Genomic DNA, 24361 nt, shown 5'->3' on the forward strand with positions numbered 1-24361 from the left:
CTAAAATGACACAATTGCATTAGGATGTGATGTAATTCAGAACTGCATTTTGAAGCAATTTCTGAATAGATTTTCTTTAGTAGAACAGGATCCTTGGTTTCTAATCCATAGTGTCCTCTCTTTCCGAGTCAAGACCAGTTGCAACAAGATTTATTTGAAGAGTTTTGGGTCATCTGCTGCTGATGACCCAATGATGCTACTCAATTATTACATTATTTATGATAGTTAAATTAAATGATGTATTGTATTATTTTACAGTAACTCCTCACTTAACGTTGTAGTTATGTTCCTGAAAAATACGACTTTAAGCGAAACGATGTTAAGCGAATCCAATTTTTCCATAAGAATTAATGTAAATAGGGAAGGTTAGGTTCCAGGGAATTTATTTTTTTTGTGAGGCAAAAGGCATTATATACATTTTAAACCATTTTAAACACGCAATTTAATACTACAGTCATCATTGCTGAGTATGAAGCTTGGTTGGGGTGGTGGAGTCAGAGTGGAAGAGAGTGGATTGTCTGGGTGCTCCTATTGCTGTTCTTTCTGAACTTTCTGAAGTCGAAAAAACACATCTAGAGATTGTTGTTTTGCTTTCCTTTTTTTTTTTCTGGGTAAATTTCTTTATATACCAACTCCCCTAATCACTTTGGAGCTGTCAGGATCGTCATTACTCAGGATTTGCAAGCCAGCCTTAACCCTCCTTGTCTCCCTCCTCCTCCCCCTGACCTCCTCCCCCTTTACTCCACATGCAACGTCCTCACTCCTCCCCCCTCCTTCCCCTGCCTCCTGCCTGTGGCAGTCAGCTGGTTTGCGGCGTTCAGGAGGCAGGGGAGGGAGGGGGAGCCTGCGTGCTGAGTCCTCGCTCCTCCCTCCTGCCTCCTGAATACAGTAAAGCATCTGATTGCTGCGGGCAGGGGGAGCATGGGGAGGTGCTGATCCGCGGGATGTGCTGGGGGGCAGGAGGCGCTGTGTGGGGGGTAGGCGTAGGGGAGCTGATGGGGGCTGCGAGCTGTGGACAAAGCAGGCAGCCAAACAACATTATAGCAGAGCATTGCACAACTTTAAACGGAGCATGTTCTGTAAAGGAATAGGGACGTAAGATAGAAGCAACGTTAAGTGAGAGGCTGTTAAGTGGGGAGTTACTGTACAGCATCTAGAAGAGCTATATAGAAGAGGTTCTCAGATGGGATGGGCCCACCTGGGAGGGCACAGAATGTATTCTGGAGGGGTGTGAGAAGCATTAGGGGGAAAAAAACCTTACTGCACACATTTTACCCACAGCAATGAATAACTAGCATATCTGATTCCTTCAGACATATCGGGTCCTCAGAAGACACTGTGTATTTGACTCTGGATGGCGCTGTGCATTTTGACTGATTACTCTTAAGCTTACATAGCATTATACACAGTTGTTGCCATCTGTACGTTAATCCATTTGCTATGACACAGTGTGCACGTTAAATTGTAAGCATCAATCACAATCGCAGTTTTGCTGCTACTTCAAGTAGTGTCCCTATGGGTACTTCACTGTAGATTTTTATGCGTCCCCATGCTTCTGATTGGAGATTTTCAGTGGCAGTGTCCATTTTTGGCCTGTACATGTGTGTTCTGCCTTTAGGCTAATTAGTGCTCTGCAAGCATTCCACCCCCAGTTCTTTCTCAACCGCTCCTGGCTAGAGATGGAGTACTTAGTGGTCTGTTTGCAAATACTATAGATCCTCTTTTAAAGTAGTTACTTTAATAGTTTGTGGGTTTTTTTCACATTTTGTTAGATGATGAGGTTTTGTTCTTGTTCGCCTTTCTTTTTAATTAAAAAAGTAATTGTAATAGATAGCTTTTCCCCCCTGGGGATTGCTCCCACCCCAGCAGGGGGCATGCCTGGCATCTTTGGGTTTAAAAGGTGCCTCTCGTGCAGGAAACCATACTGGTAATGGGCAGCCATGTCCGTTGCCTCAGGGAAATCCACATTCCCCAGAAGGGTGCTCTCTGCCAGCAGCTGAAGACAAGGGCTTGAAAAAAAACGGGAACTCCGGTTAAAAGTACTCCTCATGGAGGTGGCTCTACAGCCTGATTCCCCCCGTCATGAGACACATCACCTCAGCCTTTGACCTCCAGTGTGGGTGAAGCAAAGAAAACGTCTTTGAGCTCCCTGTGGAAGTCTAAGTAGAAAAAGAGAATCACCAGCCGTCCTGTGCAGAATCCTTAACCAAACAGAGGAGGTTCCCGGCATGTTTGGTTACCTTAGTACTGATAGCTACCAAACGTACCCAGAAACCGTGTGGGCACTACATTCCAGAGTCAAAGAGAGAGCCTAAAGACCGTATGGGCACAGGAATCAAGGCAGCGGTACTGCCATCTTGAGATAGAGACATGGACAATGCCATCTCCGGAAAGATGGCACCAACATAGGAGTACTTGGTACCAACAAGAGCTAAACATCAACCTCCTCAAACTCAGAGCGGTGAGAAACACCTGCGCTCATTTTCTCTCAGTGATCAGAGGTATGCACACGAAAGTCGTGACGGACAACATAACATGTATGGATTACCTAAATCACCAGCGTGGCACAAGATCATCCTCTCTTTGTGAAGAAGCACTAAAGTTATGTAATTGGTGCATTTCCTACAATGTACTAATATCAGCAACCTACCTACTGGGAGTGCAGAACACAACAGCGGACGCCTTCATTCACAAATTTTCTCAAGACCACAAGTGGGAAATGAACCCAGCGGTACTCCACATTATATTTCACCAATGGGCATCCCTGACAATTACCTGAACTACCTGAATTGCCACTTACCTGAATATGAAATGCCCATGTTACTGCTCCAGGGCAGGTGTTGGACAGCACTCGTTAGTGGACACTCTCCTCCTTCCATGGGATGAGGGCCTTCTATACACCTTTTCCCCCATTCCCTCTGTTGCTAGAAGTCCTTTTGAAAATAAAAAAGGAAAGAGTAAACGTCCTACTGATCGCTCCCACCTGGCTGAGACAGACGTGGTTTGTGTACCTATCACAGCTAGTGATATGTCCGCCAATTGTCCTTCAGCTCACTCCTTACCTTCAGTCTGAGTGCCACCAACACTCACCATGCTTAGGCACACATCTCTGCAAATAGCCAGGCCAGGGTCAGTGAGAAAGTGATTGCAATGTTGCAAAAGGTGTATTTAACTGAAATGTTACAATGCTCTGTGTGAATTTAATAATCCCGCTTCTGTGCATTGTCCCCTGTGCTTCACCAGGTGTGGCTTTTAGGAGCACCCCAAGCGTGTCTGCTAAATAAGAAAGTGTTGAAGACGCAGCAAAGAAGACAAGTTCCAAGAGGTACTGCAGTGCTCCAAGGCAGAAAAAAGGGAACATTAAGGAGTGGTGGGAAGCTGAACTGCAGGACAGAAAAGAGAATAATGAGTTTAAGGACACAACTGAGTGGATTATTAAAGTAATGGAGAAGTGAACGCAGATCGCTGAAGTCCTTAATAGTGTTACAGACTGAACAGATCCATACTCTCACTCCCCTGCAGCACATTGAGAACTCGTTTCCATTTCCAGGACTTCTCAGTTCCCCCTTCATTCCACCCCCTCGGACAACTTTCATAATAATAGCTGGACCTACACACAGTTAGGAAAGTCTGCCCTTCCATGGTTCCTCCTTTCCCAGCAGGCATATGTTTGTGTGTGCTGTTTCTTGTGCAATAAAAGCAAAGTTTTATCATGATAAATCATCTTTATTTTTTTTCTACAAATTGAGATTGCAGGCACTACCAATACATGCAGAGGCATTTTAATAATTTCCTTACAGCAATATAAGGCCCAGAATGTCATCATTACCTCCTAGGAAAACTACATGTAATGTAACATTGAAGCAGCTCTGACAGAGATATACATTACTGGTGGTCATTGTCAAAGCCTTCCGGATTCGAATTGCCCCCTTCTGGGCTCCTCTGACAGTCCTGGTATCTGGCTGCTCAAAATCAAAAGCCAAGCAGTCTGCCTCATCATTCCATCCCCGAGGAAACTTTTACCCTTAGCTTCACAGAGATTATGCAACATACAGCACGTGGCTATGACCATAGGAATATTATTCTCATTAAGGGCTAACCTGCTATAAAGGTATTGCCAGCGCACGTTTAATCTGCCAAAGCTCATTCAACTGTCATTTGGCACCTACTGAGCCTGTTGTTGAATTGCTCCTTACTGCTGTCCAGGTGTCCCACGTAAGGTATAGCCATGGCTATAAGGGCTATGCCGGGTCTCCCAGGATCACTATGGGCATTTCAGTATCCCCCACTGTAATCTTCTGATTTGGAAAGAAAGTCCCTGCTTGTAGCTTTCTGTACAGGCAGGCGTTCCTGAAGATTCGTGCATCATGCACCTTCCCGCGTTGATATCAGTGAAATGCCCACGGTGATCCACCACAAGCGCCTGCAACACCACAGAGCAGTAACCCTTTTGTTACAAGCCAGTCTAGCGCCAAAATTCAAATGTGTGCGCCATCTATTACCCCTCCACAGTTAGGGAAACCCATTTCTGCAAAGCTGTCCACTGTTTCATGCACATTTCCCAGACTCATGGTTCTTTGTAACAGGATGTGATTTATTGCCCTGCACAGTTGCATTAACACAGTGCCAATGGTCGACTTTCCCACTCAAATTAATTCGCGAACGACCGGTAGCAGTCTGGAGTCACCAGCTTCCACACAGCAATTGCCACACGCTTCTCTACTGAGAGGGCAACTGTCATTCTTGTGTTCTTGCGCTGCAGGTCTGGGGCGAGCACCACACACAGTTCCAGGAAGGTGGCTTTCTGCATCTGTCACTGCTCTTCATCCCACAACTGCATGATGATACAATCCCACCATTCAGTGCTTGTTTCCCGAGCCCAAAGCAACAGTCTACCCTGTGCAGCTGCTGTGAATGCCAAAAGCAATCTAAAGTTGCTCCTATCCATATTATGCAGAATGTTGGGCACCCCTATCCGTATCACGCAGAATGTCGGGCACCTGTGAGTCTTCAGTTAGGAACTTCATGATTAACTGCACTGGCATCCGCCATGTCTTCATGACAGTTAACAGAGCATAGAAGAGCAGCATGGGATCAATCCCTTCTTGCAAAGAAGGGCTGTTGCAAAAATGCCACCAAAGAAAGCCGGAAGTCCATGGAATGCTGGGACACAAAGCAACATCACAGGATATTTAGTCAGGTCCCAAGATGCACTGCGATCTGCTCCACTTTCCTGCAACACCTAGCGACAGAAAATGTTGAGCTGGACTGTGGGGTAGGTACCCACAGTGCATTGCTCACATTGTCAATGATAGTGCCCCCACTGTGGACGCGATCTGCCAACAGAGGGAGCAAGTGTGAACGTGAGATTCCGATTTTTATTGTGTCAACGTTTGGATGTCAACATCACTTTTGTTGACAAAACTTGGTAGTGTAGACATGGCCGTAGTGCTATGTTAAAACACATTAAAAAAATCTTTAATGTGCAACATATTAGCGAGCTTTAGAAATCACACCCCCATACAGTACATTACCCCAGTGCAGGGATCGGCAACATTTGGCTCGCGGCCCGCCAGTTTACCTACTGCGTCCACAGGTTCGGCCGATTGCAGCTCCCACTGGCCACGGTTTGCCGCTCCAGGCCAGTCGGGGCTGAGGGAAGCAGCGTGGGCCAAGGGATGTGTTGACCACCACTTCCCGCAGCCCCCATTGTCCTGGAACGGCGAACCGTGGCCAGCGGGAGCTGCGATTGGCCAAACATGCGGATGCAGCAGGTAAACAAACTGGCCCGGCCTACCAGGGGGCTTACTCTGGCGGGCCATGTGCCAAAGGTTGCCGATTCCTGCCCCTGTGTGTAGACAAGCACTACATTTCATTTCCTTTACATTTCTTTACAAATCCTAGTCTCAAATCCCTCTTGTGTTTTAATTGTCCATTTAAGGAATACAGTTAGTCTTCCCAATGGCTCTTGTAAAGGAGAGCACTAGAACTAAGCATAATATTAGAGCTACGCTCGTACCCACAGTGATGACAAGAGTTTTCAACATGTGCATCCTGGAGTACAGTTGTTTGCCTTTTCGGAGGCATCACACTAAACACCTATTCAGTTTATCTATTGTTACTTCACATCTTTCAACACTACAGCTGTTCCCATACAGTAGCTAGACTTACACTTTGTTAATCTGTATCTCACTTTGTTTAGACCAGTGTCCCAAACTATCCATCAAATTGTTTTTGTCCTACTGTATTACTAGTATAAGCCCTAAAAAACCCCTGATATTTAAACAATATGCACATTTTATTTATTGAAGTATAATGGAAGTTTATTTTCTTCTTTCTTTGAGTTCCCATACTGCCAAAATCACGATGACATCATATATTTAGAAGATGGCTTCCACTAGCAATAGTCTCAAAGGCAGCAAATTCCATAGGGTATTTAGTGAGAAGCATTTCTATTCTTTTGAGCTTTCAGGCTGCTAGACTGACAAAATGGATATCTGTCCTTTTAATTGTATAGAGATATAATAGTCTATATTTTCACCATTTCTCTTAAATTATCCCAATGCTTTAATCTATCCGAATCTAGCAGTTAATATATTTTTTGTTGACTGAACACTGAAAAGTAGACTCGCTTTAAAATAATAATTTGATCTCTTGAGCCAAAAAAGATTACTTAGCTGGCAACTTTTACCTATGCAGTGGTGTTTCTTTAATCATATAGGTTTCAGAGTAACAGCCATGTTAGTCTGTATTCGCAAAAAGAAAAGGAGTACTTGTGGCACCTTAGAGACTAACCAATTTATTTGAGCATAAGCTTTTGTGAGCTACAGCTCACTTCATCGAATGCACAGTATGCATCCGATGAAGTGAGCTGTAGCTCACGAAAGCTTATGCTCAGATAAATTGGTTAGCCTCTAAGGTGCCACAAGTACTCCTTTTCTTTAATCAAATAGAAACTCATTTAATATGTTTGTCCATTGTAACTCTTCAAAACTTAATTTCATCAGTGGAGTCAGATATTTTCAGTTTCCCCTCTACATTTTTATACTGTCTCCCCCCTGCTTTCCTAGCCCCGTCCTCTTTTTCCTACAAATGCTCGAGTCTGGTCTACATACAAATGTACATTGGTGAAATAATTAAATCCGTTTTATTTTACACCTTTTTATGTTGGTGCAAGTCTGTGTGTAGATCGGCCCTTACTTTATAATGGAAGGGGTATCAATGCTATTACCTTAATTATTGAGTAGATACAAATTGACTAGCTGGTATTTGTTTCCTAGAAATAGAATTTAGTTTAATGAAGAATAGTACAATATCTGAATTTCTGGAAAAGCAAATACAGGAGAAATAAATGTTTTTACTTTGTAAGTGATACTGTTCATAGCATTGTTTGATTATTAGATTAGGTTTTTCTCTTTAATGTTTTATTTTGCATTTTACGAAAAACTTTTCTATACTCTGCTTTTTTAGGCGCTTGCTGACTAAATTAAAATTCTGAAATGAGTTGTGCCTGTCTTTGTAACCCTGAGTTTGGCCAGATAAAACATTGTATTGTGCTCTCTGCAGTGCCCTCTGCCTTTAGTTCGCTCATGTACATCAACACCTGACTTGGGCATAGTTACCTGGGAAACCGTTACTTTTAAAACCTTTGTAGATCACTGCATATTTTCAGATTTTAAAATTGTATTTGATATTGCTAACCAAGTGTACAAAATTCATATCTGGCCCCAAAAAAATCACGATTGGCTAAAAAATAATGAAATTTTTTAAAATAAATTTTGGATCTTCTCCAGGATGTGGGAGGGTAAGAAGAATACCACCATTATTGCAAGACTCCCAGTTCTCATGATTTTATTGCATTTAACTATTACTGCAAGTCTAGAAAACTGCTATTGTGGCAGGAGATTGTGGTGCTGTTACGCAGTCTTACCGGTATTTTGTTTTTCCTTACTGTGTGATCGCTGTTCTTTCTTTGAAGAAATGCTTGCATTGTTTTGTGCTCTAATTGTTCTTTTGGTGATGGAGCTGTGGCAAACAGAAAGGGAAGTTGCTCTCTACCTAGAGTCAATGCTTCAGGCGGAGTTGCTACCTGGGTCTTTTGGATGAAATTCCTGAAAGAAGGAGTTGCTTACGTGCTGTTTGTGACTAATTCTGTTCAAGGATTGATCTATGTAGTGCCAAATAACCAAGTAACACTAATAATATACCCTGTCTCCAAATCACTGATTTCTCCTATGATGGGAAGCTGATCAGTAAAGTATTACTATCTCTTCTGCTGTTCAACAGAATGACCAGTGGGTTCTGAGTGGCAGCCTAAAGCACAGTTACATGGGGTTGTCCATATAATTAATTCCTAATAATTTGGGGATTGGCTTACAAATAAATTGCATAGGATCCATTCTCTGCTTGCCAGCAGGGATCCCTAAAATGCTAATATTTTTGCTCTCCACAGATTTGTTAAATCTGCCGAAGGAGCAGTTACTTTTTATGAGCCATTTAAAAAGTCTTATTTTCTGTGACCTCATTTTTGTACATGTTCTTGCCTCTTTTGTTCAGTGCAGTGTGATGGTCCACATATATTAATTTGGTTTGCCCACTTAAAATGAGAGTGTTGTTTTTTTTATATTGGTGTCAAAGCAAGGTGTTCTCATTGTTGTGCACATATTCTCTCCTGTGTTAGGGAGCAGTGGGGAACCACTGCCATCAGATAGTCTTGGAGATAAAGATAACCACTTTCCTGTTGGTGAAATGGGAGAGGATCAGCAAGGTGGAAGCAAGAGCATCTTAGCGCGTGTGTTTGGGGTCAGAATCGTGTCTTCTGCATGTTTTTCCTTCAAATATTACTAATCTAGTCACTGTTGGGTTCTGCTCCTAAAATGACATGGTCAGTTCAAGTGATTTGAGTACTGTGAAAAGCACCATGCTCAGATTTGCATCAGCTATCTTTGTCAGGATCTGACCCTGAAAAGCTTTAACTTCTAGCTGTACTTCAATAATAATTGGTATTAGTTTGCTGTGGTATCTGTATGCCATTTATTGTCTCTTCGCCACCCTCTCTTCATCAGTAACAAACATACCACCATCACAGAGGACAGGGGTGTACTAAAGTGTTGTTCTTTCATACATTCTTAATAGACCACATGATTAAAGTTCAGGTTTAAAAAATGTTGTTTAATTGAAGGAATAAATTAAATACGGTGTTAACAATATTGCCCTAAGAACAATCACATTTTTAAGATAGCTTGTGTATTAGCTTATTCACTTAAAATTGAAATTTAATAGCCATAAAATAAGTCTTAAGAGTATTATATTTTGCTGTAGTTTTTCATTTTAATAAAACTGTACTATGAAATTTAAGTGCAAAAGCAGGAAAGACTTAATTTTTTAGGATTTAACTACTTTCTGAGCTCCTTCTGTGCAATATAATTCAATTCTTCTTCGAGTGCTTACTCATGTCCATTCCATATTAGGTGTGCTCGTCACATGCACTGGTGCCAAAAGAGTTCCCCTTAGCAGTATCCATAGGGGACCGCTCTGGTGCCCTCTGGAATGGTGCCTGCATGGTGCAATATAAGGGGCACTGCCGGCTCCCCCCACCCTCTGTTCCTTCTTGCCACAGTGACGGTGCTGGAACATCTGCTGCTTCAGCTAGCGTTGTTTCATTCTCTGTTCTTGCGAACTTTGAAAACCTGTAAAATAGTTGTATATAGTTTCTTAGTTACCCTTAGTAGTAGTTCTCAATTCTTCGCTAGTCTCGAATGGGACTCAGCCGGGGGAGGGGACTTGCCCCTGTCCCCAGGCTTTAAGCCGTACGATTGCTGTAAATGGCCTGTGCCCATCAGTGATCCACATACCAGCTGCCTAAGGCGCTTAGGCGCGGGGCACATAAGTGACAAGTGTCCGATCTGCAAGTCCTTCAAATGTAGGACAAAGAAGGAGAGCGATATCTGTCTGAAAGCACTCCTAATGGAGTCGGCACTCATTCTGGCACTGGAACAGTGGTCCAACTCCTTACCTAGCACTGTCGCCTCCATGCTCAGTGCTCCGCCGGCGCCATCCACGAAGCTGGCACCGGTCTCCTCCGTGACTCTGGGCATGAAGCTGAAAAAGGTGAGGGGATGATCTCCTACCTCCTGCAAGGGAAAAGAGAGGGCTGGGGGTGAGCCAAGACCTGTGTTGGGCAGCTCAATGCCCCCTTCGGGAAGTCGGGGCCCAGCTCAAGTTGAGCAGTGTAGCTCATCCCATACTTCGCCCGCAACTCCAGATAGCGGTGCAGACCACGGCCAGCTTCAGGTGCCGTTGATGCCCGAAGCCCTTCAAGCAGCTGAGGAGATCCTGATGCTCTCAGTGCCACCCACACCAGCTCCAGCAGTACCCCGGGCTCAGGGAAAACCCTCTTTAGGACCTTTGTGTCTCCACCTCAATGGCACTGTTCCCCATCGCTTGCCTGCACGAAGCCATCATGCCTTGGGACTAGAGAGGCCGGCTCAGTGGAGCCCCCTTCAGTCTCCGCACTAGAGGCACCGATCGAGGCATTTGAGGTGTTTCTTGCTGGTGGATTGGCGCAGATCCTATGAGGCGCATGCCACCCAGCAAGAACTCTGGGACCGGCCCTGACTATCTCCAAGGGCCTGGGACCAATTACGGGACTGATCATCTGGGCCGTCATTGCCCGTCTTCTAGGAGGAGATTGCCCTTCTCAGGAGGTTCCTCCCAACAGCCGGCCCATGATGGCTCCTGGTCCCATTCGATGTCCTGGTACCAATTGAGCAGCGTGAGGCATGGATCACTGGGTGTCTGATGCAGATCCGCCGAATGCCGTTCATCTCCGAGACCCTGACCAAGACACCCGTCTCACTCGGACAGGTCGGCTTTGGGTTACAATCATAGAATCATAGAATATTGGGGTTGGAAGGGACCTCAGGAGGTCATCTAGTCCAACCCCCTGCTCAAAGCAGGACCCAATCCCCAACTAAATCATTCCAGCTGGGGCTTTGTCAAGCCTGACCTTAAAAACCTCAAAGGAAGGAGATTCCATCACCTCCCTAGGTAACGCATTCCAGTGCTTCACCACCCTCCTAGTGAAAAAGTTTTTCCTGATATCCAACCTAAACCTCCCCCACTGCAACTTGAGACCATTACTCCTCGTTCTGTCATCTGCTACCACTGAGAACAGTCTAGCTCCATCCTCTTTGGAGCCCCTTTTCAGGTATTTGAAAGCACCTATTAAATCCCCCCCCCATCTTCCGCAGACTAAACAATCCCAGTTCCCTCAGCCTCTCCTCATAAGTCATGTGTTCCAGTCCCCTAATAATTTTTGTTGCCCTCCGCTGGACGATTTCCAGATTTTCCACATCCTTCTTGTAGTGTGGTGTCCAAAACTGGACACAGTACTCCAGATGAGGCCTCACCAATGTCGAATAGAGGGGAACAATCATGTCCCTTGATCTGCTGGCAGTGCCCCTACTTATTCAGCCCAAAATGCCGTTCGCCTTCTTGGCAACAAGGGCACACTGTTGACTCATATCCAGCTTCTCGTCCAGTGTCACCCCTACGTCCTTTTCCGCAGAACTGCTGCCTAGCCATTCGGTCCCAAGTCTGTAGCGGTGCATGGGATTCTTCCGTCGTAAGTGCAGGACTCTGCACTTGTCCTTGTTGAACCTCATCAGATTTCTTTTGGCCCAATCCTCTAATTTGTCTAGGGCCCTCTGTATCCTATCCCTACCCTCCAGCGTGTCTACCACTCCTCCCAGTTTAGTGTCATCTGAAAACTTGCTGAGGGTGCAGTCCACGCCATCCTCCAGATCATTAATGAAGATATTGAACAAAACCGGCCCCAGGACTGACCCTTGGGGCACTCCACTTGATAGCGGCTGCCAACTAGACATGGAGCCATTGATCACTACCCATTGAGCCTGATGATCTAGCCAGCTTTCTATCCACCTTATAGTCCATTCATCCAGCCCATACTTCTTTAACTTGCTGGCAAAAATACTGTGGGATACCTTATCAAAAGCTTTGCTAAAGTCAAGGAATAACATGTCTACTGCTTTCCCCTCATCCGCAGAGTCAGTTACCTTGTCATAGAAGGCAATTAGATTAATCAGGCATGACTTGCTCTTGGTGAATCCATACTGACTGTTCCTGATCACTTTCTTCTCCTCTAAGTGCTTCAGAATTGATTCCTTGAGGACCTGCTCCATGATTTTTCCAGGGACCGAGGTGAAAAAAAATAAGTATGGAGATTTACCTATCTCATATAACTGGAAGAGACTTTGAAAGGTCGAGTCTAGTCCCCTGCCTTCAGAGCAGGACCAAGTACTGTCCCTTATTTTTGCCCCAGATTCCTAAATGGCCGCCTCAAGGATTGAACTCACAACCTTGGGTACAGCAGGCCAATGCTCAAACCACTGAGCTATCCCCCTCCCCTATTGGTTGCAGTGACCAGCACCAGTTGGACAAGAGCCACCGCTCCGTCTGTTCCTGGTCGTCCGGTACCAACTGCTCCGATTATAGCTCCGGCATGAAGCAGTGTTACATGACTTTGGGACAAGTCCCAGTACCTACAAAGACACTGGTATCGACTACATTGAAACTGGTTCCATGGCCCCAAGCACAGTGGCTGGTGCCACGGTACCCGTGGAACCCTTGGGGGTTCACCCAACCATCCCAGGCTGCCCGATCGGTGTCAGGAGCCTCGGAGAGGCTAGTGACCTCGGTATTCCATCCCTATCTGGTGCTCGAGTCTTCAGAGGGGTGAGACCCTACAGGTCTAGGAGGACCCAGGGGAGGAAGCTGCTGGACCACTGTGATGAAGTGGGGTTTTATTCATCTTGTTATGTTACACATGAGTCTTACTGTCCTATACTAATACTGTGTGTACCTCAGTTTTCCTTTGTACTGCACCAGTATTTAGGGTGGGAATCAGGTGTGTGATTTTGCTGAGGCCTTCAGGGCAGGTGAGGCTGCCCAGCTATTTGCACCTACGTAACTTGAGACCCAGGAGGTGGGATGTGACCAGGTAACACCTTTTGCCCGAGAAGCGAGACAAAGAGAAGGAGGAGCAGCATCAAGGGGGGTGTCGCAGGTCAGGTGGTTGGAGGTGGGCAGTCTGCGTGGGGGTACTGGAAGAGGGGGAATCCAGGGTGTCTGGCCCGGGATTCCCAAGATGGACTTGGCTGAAAGTCACTAATGTATGTAATAGCAAGTTCTGTTCTACGCTGTGTTCCTGTCGATGAATAAATCTTTCTTTCTTACTCTGGCTGAGATTCACGTCTGACTGCGGAGTTGGGGTGCAGGGCCCTCTGGATTCCCCAGGAGCCCCACCTGTGCAGACTTGCTGTGGGAAGTGCATGGTGTGAAAAGGGGATGCTGAATGCTCCGAGGTCAGACCCAGGAAGATTGAAGCTGTGTAAACTGCTTGCCCTGGAAACAGTATGCTCAGAGAGAGGAGGCATGCTCCCCCAGAGTACTGACTGGCTTTGTATGGAGTAGTTCCAGAGCATTGCCCAGTGACTCTGTGACAGCCACCAATGGACGTGGAGGTTCCCGCGTCTCCAGCTTTGTCCTCGTCGTCACCAGAAGGGCCCTCTCACCCGTGATAGCCTCAGGATAGCCAAAGCGCATCAGGAACTTTTGAAGAGGGTCACCTCCAACATGGGGTCTCAGGCAGAGGAATTGGAAGAGCCTTCGGACTCTCTCTTTGACGTCCTCGGCTCCTGCCAGGGTGGCTCTACCCCTTCATGAAAGGGTTTCCAAGATCACGAATGCCCTGTGGCAGACCGCCTCTTCCCTGGCCCTTATCTCCAAAAGGGCTGAATGCAAGTACTTTGTACCAATGAAGGGGCATGAGTATTTATACTCCCACCCAGCCCCTAATTCCCTTGTGGCTGAGGCGGTTAACCACAAGGAGAGGCAAGGACAGCCCAGGGCTACCCCCAAAAATAAAGACTTGAGGAGGCTGGATCTCTTTGGACCAAGATTTATTTGTCTTCCAGCCTCCAGCTGAGAGTGGTCAACCACCTAACCCTCCTTGGCCAGTATGACTTCAATATGTGGGAAGCCTTTTTCACTGCTTATTCCAGATCTAGTTCTGGCTCTTCTAATAACCTTTTTCTTACACTGATATCTTTTATTCCTATCACAATTCGATCTCTTACCTTTGATTCAGATTGCGGAAATTACGTGTCTGACTTCTTATCTTTAGGTCTGTTAAAAAGGATTCAGAAGTTTCTGCCTCCACTGGATTTCTTGAGTAAAACTGAAATCTTTCAAATGTTTCACTTTTTTTGGTCAACAGAATTCCTTAAAATTTTTTTTTAAGATAAACTCCTAGTTGGTTCATTCTCTAACATTAAGCTCAAATACGAATTGAATTATATAATGAAATTGCTTCAGTACCTGCAATATTCAAAAAGATGGTAATCTTTTGTTCATCTTCCTTATGAGTAGATCCTGGTACCCTCAAAAATGAATCAAATTGTTATTTAAACATTTTCCAATTTTCTGCATTATTTCTTGACATTTTCAGAAATGTGGGAACACTTAATTGATCCATCTGATTTCATTTAAACTTGTTTTTCACTTTTTAGCAACTTTTACCTGTTTTTTTTCTTTTTTAACTTCTTCCAGGTCTTTTTGTAATTTCCTTCACTCCTGATACCATGTGTTGTTTTATATTCTGGTAATCCACTAGTCTTAATAATAATTGCTAGTAACTTGACAGTCTTTATTGTGTACATAGTTAACACATAAACAGAGCATCTTAACTCTGGTCAATCAGTCAGTCTAACTTAAAACCAACAGCCTCCTCCAGGTGTCAGCCCCCATACTCTGAAGATTCTATTAATTCTCTTAAAGACATGGTAAAACCACAGTCTCTGCCTTGTCAGGTCAGCTTCTTAGCCATCTAACAGTTTTTTCTAACAGTTAAGTACCAATGAACATACTGGCCGGAAAGGGAAAGTGGAACTAGTGACTTTTGTCTCTAGGGATATGGAGAAATAACCTGGCTTCATCACTATGTGAACTAGGCCTGTCTAAAATATTCAAACCACCTCAAAGAGGAGGTCAAGCTTGATCCTTTGCTTAGCTCAGTCCATTACTTCCAGGATTATTAGCAATATTCATTAGAATATCGATATTTCATTTTTCCTATTAAGATATAATGTACTATAAATCAGTTTATATAGCTTTGTCAATTACTTCCATTGTCAAAAAAATATATTTAGACTTCTGAATTTTGCAGGGCTTAATTAAGTAGTGTGGCAAGGTTTTAGGCAGTAACCTTGCATGGATTTCTACACTGTGAACAGCCATAAGTATTAGGAACTGAACCAGAGACTCTGTAAGCCCTGGCATTCAATGGTGAAATATCAGATTTAACTGGGAAAGTGCAACTTCAAGAAATATTGTTTGTGCAAACAAAATCTTTAAATACAAGCAATAAAATACTGCTAGTTTGGAATTGTGATGGGCTGTTCTGGCTCCTGCCTCTGCTGCTGTTTATAAACTGCTCAGAGACCCTTGTGCTGGTCAAACATCTTCTGTAGTTTTATTTACAATGTGGGTTCCCAACATCTTCATAATGTATACAGTTCTGCTCTTAACAGTCCTAGAAAATCCCCTGCTCCTGCAACAAGCAGGGAAGAACAATTTCTCTCCTCCCTCTGCTTTCTGCTCTCTCCCATAATTCAGGGGTGGGCAAACTTTTTGGTCCAAGGGCCACATCTGGGTGGGGAAATTGTATGCAGGGCAGGGGGTTGGGGTGCAGGACGGGGTGTGGGAGGGGGTTCGGTGTTCAGGAACGGGCTCAGGGCAAGGGATTGGGGAAGAGGAGGGGTGTAGGGTGTATGAGGGGGCTCAGGGAAGGGGGTTGGGGTACAGGAGGGGTGCAGAGTGCGTGCCGGTAGGGGCTCAGGGCAGAGGAGCAGGAGGGGTGCGGACTGCGGAAGGGAGCTCAAGGCAGGGGGTTGGGGTGCAGGGTATGGCGGGGGCTCAGGGGACGGGGTTGGGGTGCATAGGAGTGCATGGTGCAGCAGGGGGCTCAGGGCAGGGAGTTGGGGTGCAGGAGAGGTGCGAGGTGCAGGCAGGAGGCTCAGGGCAGGGAGTTGGGGGGTGGAGTGCAGGAGGGGTTCAGGCTCTGGCCCGGTGCCACTTACCTAAAGCGGCTCCGGGGTGGCTGCAGCGCACACCAGAGCCAGGGCAGGCTCCCTGCATGCCTGTCCTCACCCCACGCCGTGCCGCTCTGGGAAGCGGCCAGCACCATGTCCCTGTATGGCCCCTGGGGTCTGGGGGGCGCACAGGGCTCCACGTGCTGCCCTTGCTGCGCCTCTAGGTACCTCCTCCGAAGCTCCCATTGGCCGCAGTTCCCTGTTCCCGGCCAATGGGAGCTGCGAGGGGCGATGCCTGGAGGCAAGGGCAGTGCATGGAGCCTCCCCCCCCGGGCCGCAGGGACGTGGTGCCGGCCGCTTCGGAGAGCGGCATGGGACCTGCGGCACCACGGGGTGGGGGGGCAATCCCGTGGGCTGGATCCAAAGCCCTGACGGGCTGAATCCGGGCCGTAGTTTGCCCACCCCTGCTCTAATCCTTTTTTTGTGCCTATTTGTAGCCTTTGTCTAATAGGTTAACTAGCCTTCCAGCTCTCCTCCACCCACAAATTAGGCACAGCTCTGTTTAACCAGCTCCATTCTGCATTGTTTGATTCGATCTGCTGAGACCGGAGTGCTGTCTCAGTTGTTCTTGCCCAGCACTCTATCACAGGAATATACAAACAATTATTAAATTAAAGACTAATTCTAAGGAAATTGTAACTTCTTTGTGTGCTTGTTTACATGTGTTCCACTTCTGATGTACATATGTCAGAAATCAGAACATGTTAGCCAGCAGTGTCTGTTGATCATACCAGCTCCTTGGGTAAAGCAGTGATTGTCTATTAAATTAAATTGCACAAAAGGTTGGTATTTTGTGTTTTTACATGTGTAGGTTAAACACTTTTAAAGTGCTGTGAACATTAGGCTGGAATCCTGCATGTAGTCATAAGAAGGGCACTGGTCTGTTCATGAGCAGCTGTCATTTAGCACTTTCTTCCTAGTTATAGAGTTCTTTGCTATCAGTGGTCTCCTAGCAACACTGATGAAAGCTGTAATTGAGTTTTGCTGCTTATTGTATGCTGTTTATTTTGAAGTGCTCCTGTTTAAGGCTGTTGTTGCTTATAGTTATTTTGGAACGAGTATTTGGAGTTACTCAGTATACCAAGTTTAAAGAAATTGATTGCTTGCCATTTAATACAAAATACATATTTGAAATATGTTTTAGACTTTATTTCCAAGTAGCAATATTGTTTGCTGTCCCGAGATAGATTTGTCAATCACTTACAAGGAGAATATCCTAGCGTGTTAAATATCAAACCAGATTACACAAATGCTGTCAAATGCTCAGGTTATTTGGCTTGTATTTGTTGTACATACATGTATAATTGGTAGCAAAATCTGAAACAATCTATGATCATATTAGCACAGGTATTCTTACTGCTTGTGATAAAAAGTCCTTGCATTTTATTCTGTGGGAAAAGAGGAGAAGTTTAGGTAATTAGTATAAGTGAAAGCAAGCTATTGAAGTGCTTGCAGAGGCAGCTTTATCCTATTCTGTTAACCTGCTGTACCTCTCTTTGATGCTAATATCTAATGAGTTTTGCGTAGTGATTCTTTTGCAAGTCTAAAGCGTGTTATCTCACTGTAACCATGTATAACCTCTGTATCCACCTATTGTTTTTTGTCTCACACTTAGATTGCAAATTGTTTAGGGCAGTGGCTGTTTACTGTTTACTTGTGTTCTACATTGTCTAGCACAACGATGCTTAGATCCACGCCTTGTTCCCTTAGATGCGATATCAATACAAATAATAATAGAATTTAAAGCAGTGGTCCGCAAACTGTGGGGTGTACCCCTTTAAGTGGGTGGGTAGGAACATTCAGGGGGCATGGGAGGGCCTGGACCAGCCTCCATGGGGGGGCAGGGAGGGAGCACCTCCCCGCCCCGCTCTGTCCCCAGCTCTGCTCCAGCCCCAGCAGAGAGTCCGGCTTTGTGGTTGGCCATGACTCCCACTTCCAGCCCCAGCCCTGCCACCGACCATGACCCAGCTCCTGGTCCCACTTCCGGCTGCAGCTCCCAGCCCTAACCATGGCTCAGCTCCTGGCAATGGCCTGGGCCAGCCACCATGGGGAGTGGGGAGGAACCGCCACCCAGCTCTGGTCTCAGTTCTGACCCCAGCTGAGGCCCTGGCCATGGTTCCTGCTCCTGACTGTGGGCCTCAGCTGTGGCTCCACTCCCTGCTGAGGTCCCGGGTCTTGGGGTGGGGGCGCGGTCAGATTACATTATGGGTAAGGGGGCGGGGAGCGGAACATAAAAAGTTTGGGGACCACTGATCTAAAGAAATACAAAGGATAATTTTATGTTCATACAATACAGCCTAATGGGCATCAAATTTGACCAAACGAATGGGGTAACGGAGAATACATAGTAATATGTAGAAATCCTCAAAATATGTCTGTATAATTGGGACTCTCTCAGCTTCAGCAAATATAGAAAAAAGTATAATAGAGTTTAGAAGAGTGAGGCATCATCTTTCCGTGGTGACTTCTTCATATAAGATTGTTCTGTTTGCCATCAATACCATTAGTATGTCATTCTTCGTGTGCGTTGAGAAGGATGGAGCAATTTACATCATCAATTTAAATCATTTGATCTTTTTTTAGAAAATTACTGATTTGAATCAAGTTGAAGCTTTATAAAACTAATTAGCAAACTTGTGTTATTGCAACTTTAGATTAAAATTCTACAGTGGACTAAATTATTAACACCATATTTTAAAATGCTGCTACTTGTGGGGTGTTTTATTTGAATTTTACAATACTGTTATTGATGAGGCTGGAAATATGTGTACTGAAAGTTAAAGCTATGATCCTGCAAGTGCATAAGCAGGTATGTAACTTTACTCACTTGAATTGACTTAGGTGAGATTATTCATACTTAAAACTAAGCATGTGCAGAAGTGTTTGGCATCAGGGGGGCTAAAAATATATTTTTGTTTCAGAATTGGGGGTATAAAGTCTTTCTCCCTCCCCCCCCCCCAAAAAAAGAAAAAAGAGCATTAGTGTTAATCATGAAAAGTTTAGACTTTCAGTACATTCATGAAGTTAATGTGTATTGTTTTTGTGCTCACAGGCCAATATTTTCAAAAATTGGAGCCTAAATTTAGGCTCCTGAACCCATATTTAGGCACCTTAAGATGGGATTTTCAAAAGCACTAAATTTATTTTAGGAGCACTAATCTCATTGTCTTCAAACTGCAAATCCTGATGGAGGAGTGTAAACTGACCAAAACATTTAAGTTTTCTTGACATATGGAAGTTCAGTAATATTGAAAGGTGCTGTCGGTTGGGGCGAGGAAAAAAAAAAGTGCAGACTATATGGTTATCAATGTTATGTATTATATGTGAACTCTAATGAATGTCACTTTCAGTGTCAGCATTATTGATTTCGTTGCTGCATGTTTTAAAGGATGTGACAAGGCACATGCTATAAATCACAGGAGTTGGAAATTGAGAGATTATTATTTGTATTACCTTGTCAAGGACCAGGATTTTGTCAAACTATAATGATTGGTAGTGTGTGTCTACACATACAAAGAAGAGCTTCTGAATATTCAAACTGTGTAATTGGTGGTTTTTTTTGTCCACTCAATGAAAATCCTGAGCTATACAGTTTCAGGCCCCGTTTCTCCAACGTCTTATGTCTTTCATAAGGTGAATTATTCTTTAGAAAATGTATGCAGCACTAATACAGTTTTTGTTTAAATATGATGCATATATATATACGCTGTCTAAGGATGTAGTACTTGCCACACAAAAGGGACATCTCAGGTTGGAGTGGTAAGTGTAAAATCTATTCCTTTCAAACTAAAAGAACACCTCATGAGTTTAAAACTTCAGAAATATACAATATTTCATAGAATCATAGAAGTGTAGGACTAGAAGGGACCTTAAGAGATCTTCTAGTCCAGTCCCTTACACTCAAGGCAGGACTGAGCATCATCTCTAGACCATTCCTGGCAGGTGTTTGTCTAACCTGCTCTTAAAAATCTCCAATGATGGAGGTTGCACAACCTCCCTAGGCAGTTTATTCCAGTGCTTAACTACCCTGACAGTTAAGAAGTTTTTCCTAATGTCCAACCTAAACTGCAAAAGTTTAGTCAAATGCACAGACTAAAGATGCATCAAGCATGTTCAATCTGTGGAGTAGATGACTCTCAGTCAGATGAGCTCTGGAATTTTGTGTGTGGTAAAAATATTTAATCAAGTATGCATGTGTTTTTCTGCTCAGTCAACAATTATGACAAATGCGAGCAAAACCACAGTGGCTTTGCCATTCATGCTTCCTATATCATAGGGTGTTACTGGAGAACAAGACTCCAGTGAGATTAAGAATTTTCATAATCTCTGTGTTTTGCAGGTTATTTGTTAAGATTTAGAATGCTTGCTGGTATTCTTCAACACTATTACAAAGTCTCTATATATTAAAAAAAAAAAAAGAGAAAGTGGGAGGAGTGCAAAGTCCTTTACAATAACTAGTTTGTAGACCTGTTCATAACCAAAATATTTTCATTTTTCAGATGTTCCTCCTGCTGAGCAAGAAAAGCTTTTTATTCAAAAGTTGCGACAATGTTGTGTCCTTTTTGACTTTGTTTCTGATCCACTGAGTGACCTAAAGTGGAAGGAAGTAAAGCGAGCTGCTTTAAGTGAAATGGTAGAGTACATCACACATAATCGCAATGTGATCACAGAGCCCATTTACCCTGAAGTAGTGCATATGGTAAGTGATTTAGCAACTGGAAATATTTTGAAAGCCCTTTTTGTAGTTCAGAGTTAATTCTTTGCCTGTATGAATTTCTTTTAGTAAAGCTTACCTGATCTTTTTTGAAGCTTTCAATATTTTAGGTTTCGTGAAAAACATCTCTGTAATCAGTTGTCTTTTTTTTAAAACTGACAGCTTTCAAAATCATATTGCCAGTGTTGTTGGAAATACTTGGTTCTGCCTCTAGTTATTCATTAAGTTGGAAATGGTCATGCAGAAGTAGAAGCATGTTGGAATTTCAGAAAACAAATTTGCTGTGGAACAGTTTAATTTCTTCAGTCTTGTGTTCGCAACCTACATATTGCACACACACAAACTATTTAAAAGAACATAAAGATTGCGAAATCAAACATTTGAAATTAAGAAATGCCAGAATTAAGGCTTCTTGCAACCTCAGTTCAATCCCTTGGTGTGTATGCATTATGAAGCAATCTTTAATTACATAATCACATACTAAGTCTATGAGAAAACTAATTCTGTACTAATAGCAGAAAGCCCATGCTGTTGTACAGGTGAAATTCATAGTCTTATGTAAAAAAGCCAAAAATAGCTGAGAAGATAAACATTGGACAGTAAAAGACACCAGATCCCATTGATGACTGAACCTGGTGACATTCTGAACAAAGAGAGCTCTCAACCATGCTTGTAGCTGCTTCTATCGCTTCACATTGACTCAACAGATATTCTAGGCTTCACAGTAGTGTTTGAATAGCATGAAATGGATGAGGCATGGTGCAATGAGAATAACACAAGTACTGAATCCAGTATACACAAGTACTCATTCAGTGATCACCATCCATACTGTGCACTGACCAAGGCAGGCATCTTATGGAAAAAATTGTATATGATCATGTAATTAAAGACCTGTATCACTCCCCCTGGCTCCCTGTCCCAGGCTCCTTGTTGCAGTAAGCCCTCCCCTCCCCTCCCCTCTCTACCTTAAACCACCCCCCCCCCCAGTCCAGTTGTTTTTTCTTCCATGCTTTATGGGTGCCAGCAGAGAAGCAGCACTGAGAGCACAAAAGAGACAGTCTTCCTGCTCTCAGTTTTGGTACCTGATACCTCAGCCCATAGTAGCCAAGAGCAGCAATTGCAGGGAAAGGTTTCTCACCCATGAAGTACTCTCAATATGGATGGAATTTTTGAAGAATTTAGGGGAAACTTGTTAGAAGTTGGCAGCTGAGCAGAGAGTTTTTTTGAAGTCTTCTAACTTGGCTAAATCTTGATGGATTTTCATAGGGACAGCAAAAGGCATAGCCATGAAAAAAGGTGACTGAACCCTGTTAAATTTCAAGGCCGCACTCGAAAGCATGTGGGCTTCTGCAGGGTTCAGTCTTATTACTATGCATATTATATGTCTGTATAGGCTGTTGGTTTTTTTTTAGTGAAGACATATAGGCTACTGTGCTTCAATATGTTGATAACACTCAGTTTTATCTCCATCTCCACTAATCCCAGCAGGAGTGATTGAGCACCTGACCCAGTGTCTGGTGAAGATTGAGGCATAGATGAGAGCAAACTGGCTGAGATTCAGATCTGAAAAAACAGATACAGAATGAAGTGTGTCTTATTGGGAACACAATACCTGTGCTCTGTGATCTGGTTTGTTTGATGGTTGGCTTCCAGGTGAATTAAAAATGTTGGGTTTAATCTGTAAAATCCTAAATAGCCTGGGATCTGTTGGTTTGAGACACCATCTTGCTTCCTATACAATACTACCACAACTGCAATCAGCAAGAGCACTGGAACTGGTGCTCCCTAGCTATAAAAGAGGGAGTTGCTGTCAGGGCATTCTGAGGCCCTCTTGTCTGAAATAACACAATTACGTTAACTTTCCAGTCATGCTACAAGGTCCATCTGTTTTTTCAGGCATTTGGTAAAGGTTGGGGTATGCTCTTATTTTGTGAAGATGGATGAGATACTGTGTTGCTATTTATGATTTGATCATGGCAGCGTTTTCTTAAGGAATTAAAATAAGGTCTATATGTGCTTTAAGTAATGGTAGAGCATCTAGAATTTTTGGATTGCTGTCTTTTATGCCTTTAAATCAGTTAATCTTTTTTAAAGAGCACCCAGAGGGACTTATTTTCAGGAGAATCACAATGGCAGCTGTAATGGATTACTTTTACTTTTAAAATTTATCCTATCTTCCAACAGTGGCTGGTACCAGGGAAATTTATTGAGTGATCCATCCCCTGTCATCTGGTCCCAGGTCCTAGCAGCCAGAGGTTTGGGGACACCCAGAGCATGGGGTCCATTCCTGATCATCTTGGCTAATAGTCATTGATGGACCTATCCTCCATGAACTAATCTAATTTTTTTTGAAATAGTTATACTTTTGGCCTTCGCAACTTACCCTAGCAATGAGTTCCACAGGTTGACTGTGCATTGTGTGAAGTACTTCCTTATGTTTGTTTTAAACCTGCTACCTGTTAATTTCATTGGGTAAACCCTAGATCTTGGGTTATGTGAAGGGGTAAATAACACTTCCCTGTTCAGTTTCTCCCCTCCATTAATGATTTATAGACCTCTATCATATCCCTGTCTAGTCGTCTCTTTTCTAAGATGAACAGTCCCAGTCTTTTTAATCTTTCCTCATATGAAAGCTGTTCCATACCCTTAATCACATTTATTGCCCTTCTCTGTACCTTTTCCAATATTAATGTGTCTTTTTTGAAATGGGGATTAGCAAAACTGCATGCAATATCCAAAGTGCATGCATACCCTGGATTTATATATTGGCATTATATTTTCTGTCATAAATGTCATGGTTTTACAGGGTGCCACAGGCGCTGTCAGTCTGCTACATGCTTTCCAAGTGATAGCATTGTTGATTTCTCCATATGGTTTGTTGTTGCTATCATTTGGATGGAAGAACATTTTTATTTATTTTTATTTTTTAAATGACTTGCAAAATCCATATGCTACAGCTCACAATACCCAAGGGTGGTGACTTGCCCATAAGACTGTTGTGACAGATAAGTAATTTACCCTGTTCTCATGTTAGCATCTCTAAAATGTGCCTAAAATAATTCACCTGTTTGTGCTATTCAGTACAGGATACTGAGTCATGCTTATTTGAAAGATGCATCATTTATGGATGGTCAGTCATGTCTATATATTTATATGTAGCATTTTAGGAATTAAATACCTTAATCAAGACACTGCATTTGACATCAATACATCCCACCCACCCACTCTGTTTATGCCTGTTCCTCACTGTGTCAAGCCTATATTTAGAGGGAGCAATTTTCAAAAACTGTTATGCAGTGGAAACAATGCTGACTGTTCATTTTTGACCCAAGAGTTCACTAGGGTCTTCTGAGATATAGACACGCATTTGCTGACCCAAAAAGTTTACAATCTAAATGTAGGCTTGACACAATGAGGGACAGGCATAAACAGAGTGGGTGGGTGGGTGGGATGGGTACTAGGAATTACCATAACA

General features: G+C 43.7%; 1 protein-coding gene across 4 annotated transcripts in view; it reads left to right on the forward strand.

The window, feature by feature from the left end:
* Positions 1–24361, forward strand: part of PPP2R5C (protein phosphatase 2 regulatory subunit B'gamma) — a 374584-nt gene that overhangs the window by 253342 nt on the left and 96881 nt on the right. For all 4 annotated transcript variants that reach the window (XM_048853964.2, XM_048853965.2, XM_048853963.2 and 1 more), the window contains one exon: positions 20672–20871. In XM_048853964.2, coding sequence (XP_048709921.1) covers positions 20672–20871 — 200 coding nt within the window. The remainder of the gene's footprint in view (positions 1–20671; positions 20872–24361) is intronic.

The sequence above is a fragment of the Caretta caretta genome, chromosome 6 (genome assembly GCF_965140235.1).
Source record: "Caretta caretta isolate rCarCar2 chromosome 6, rCarCar1.hap1, whole genome shotgun sequence".
In the NCBI taxonomy this organism is placed as follows: Eukaryota; Metazoa; Chordata; order Testudines; family Cheloniidae; genus Caretta; species Caretta caretta.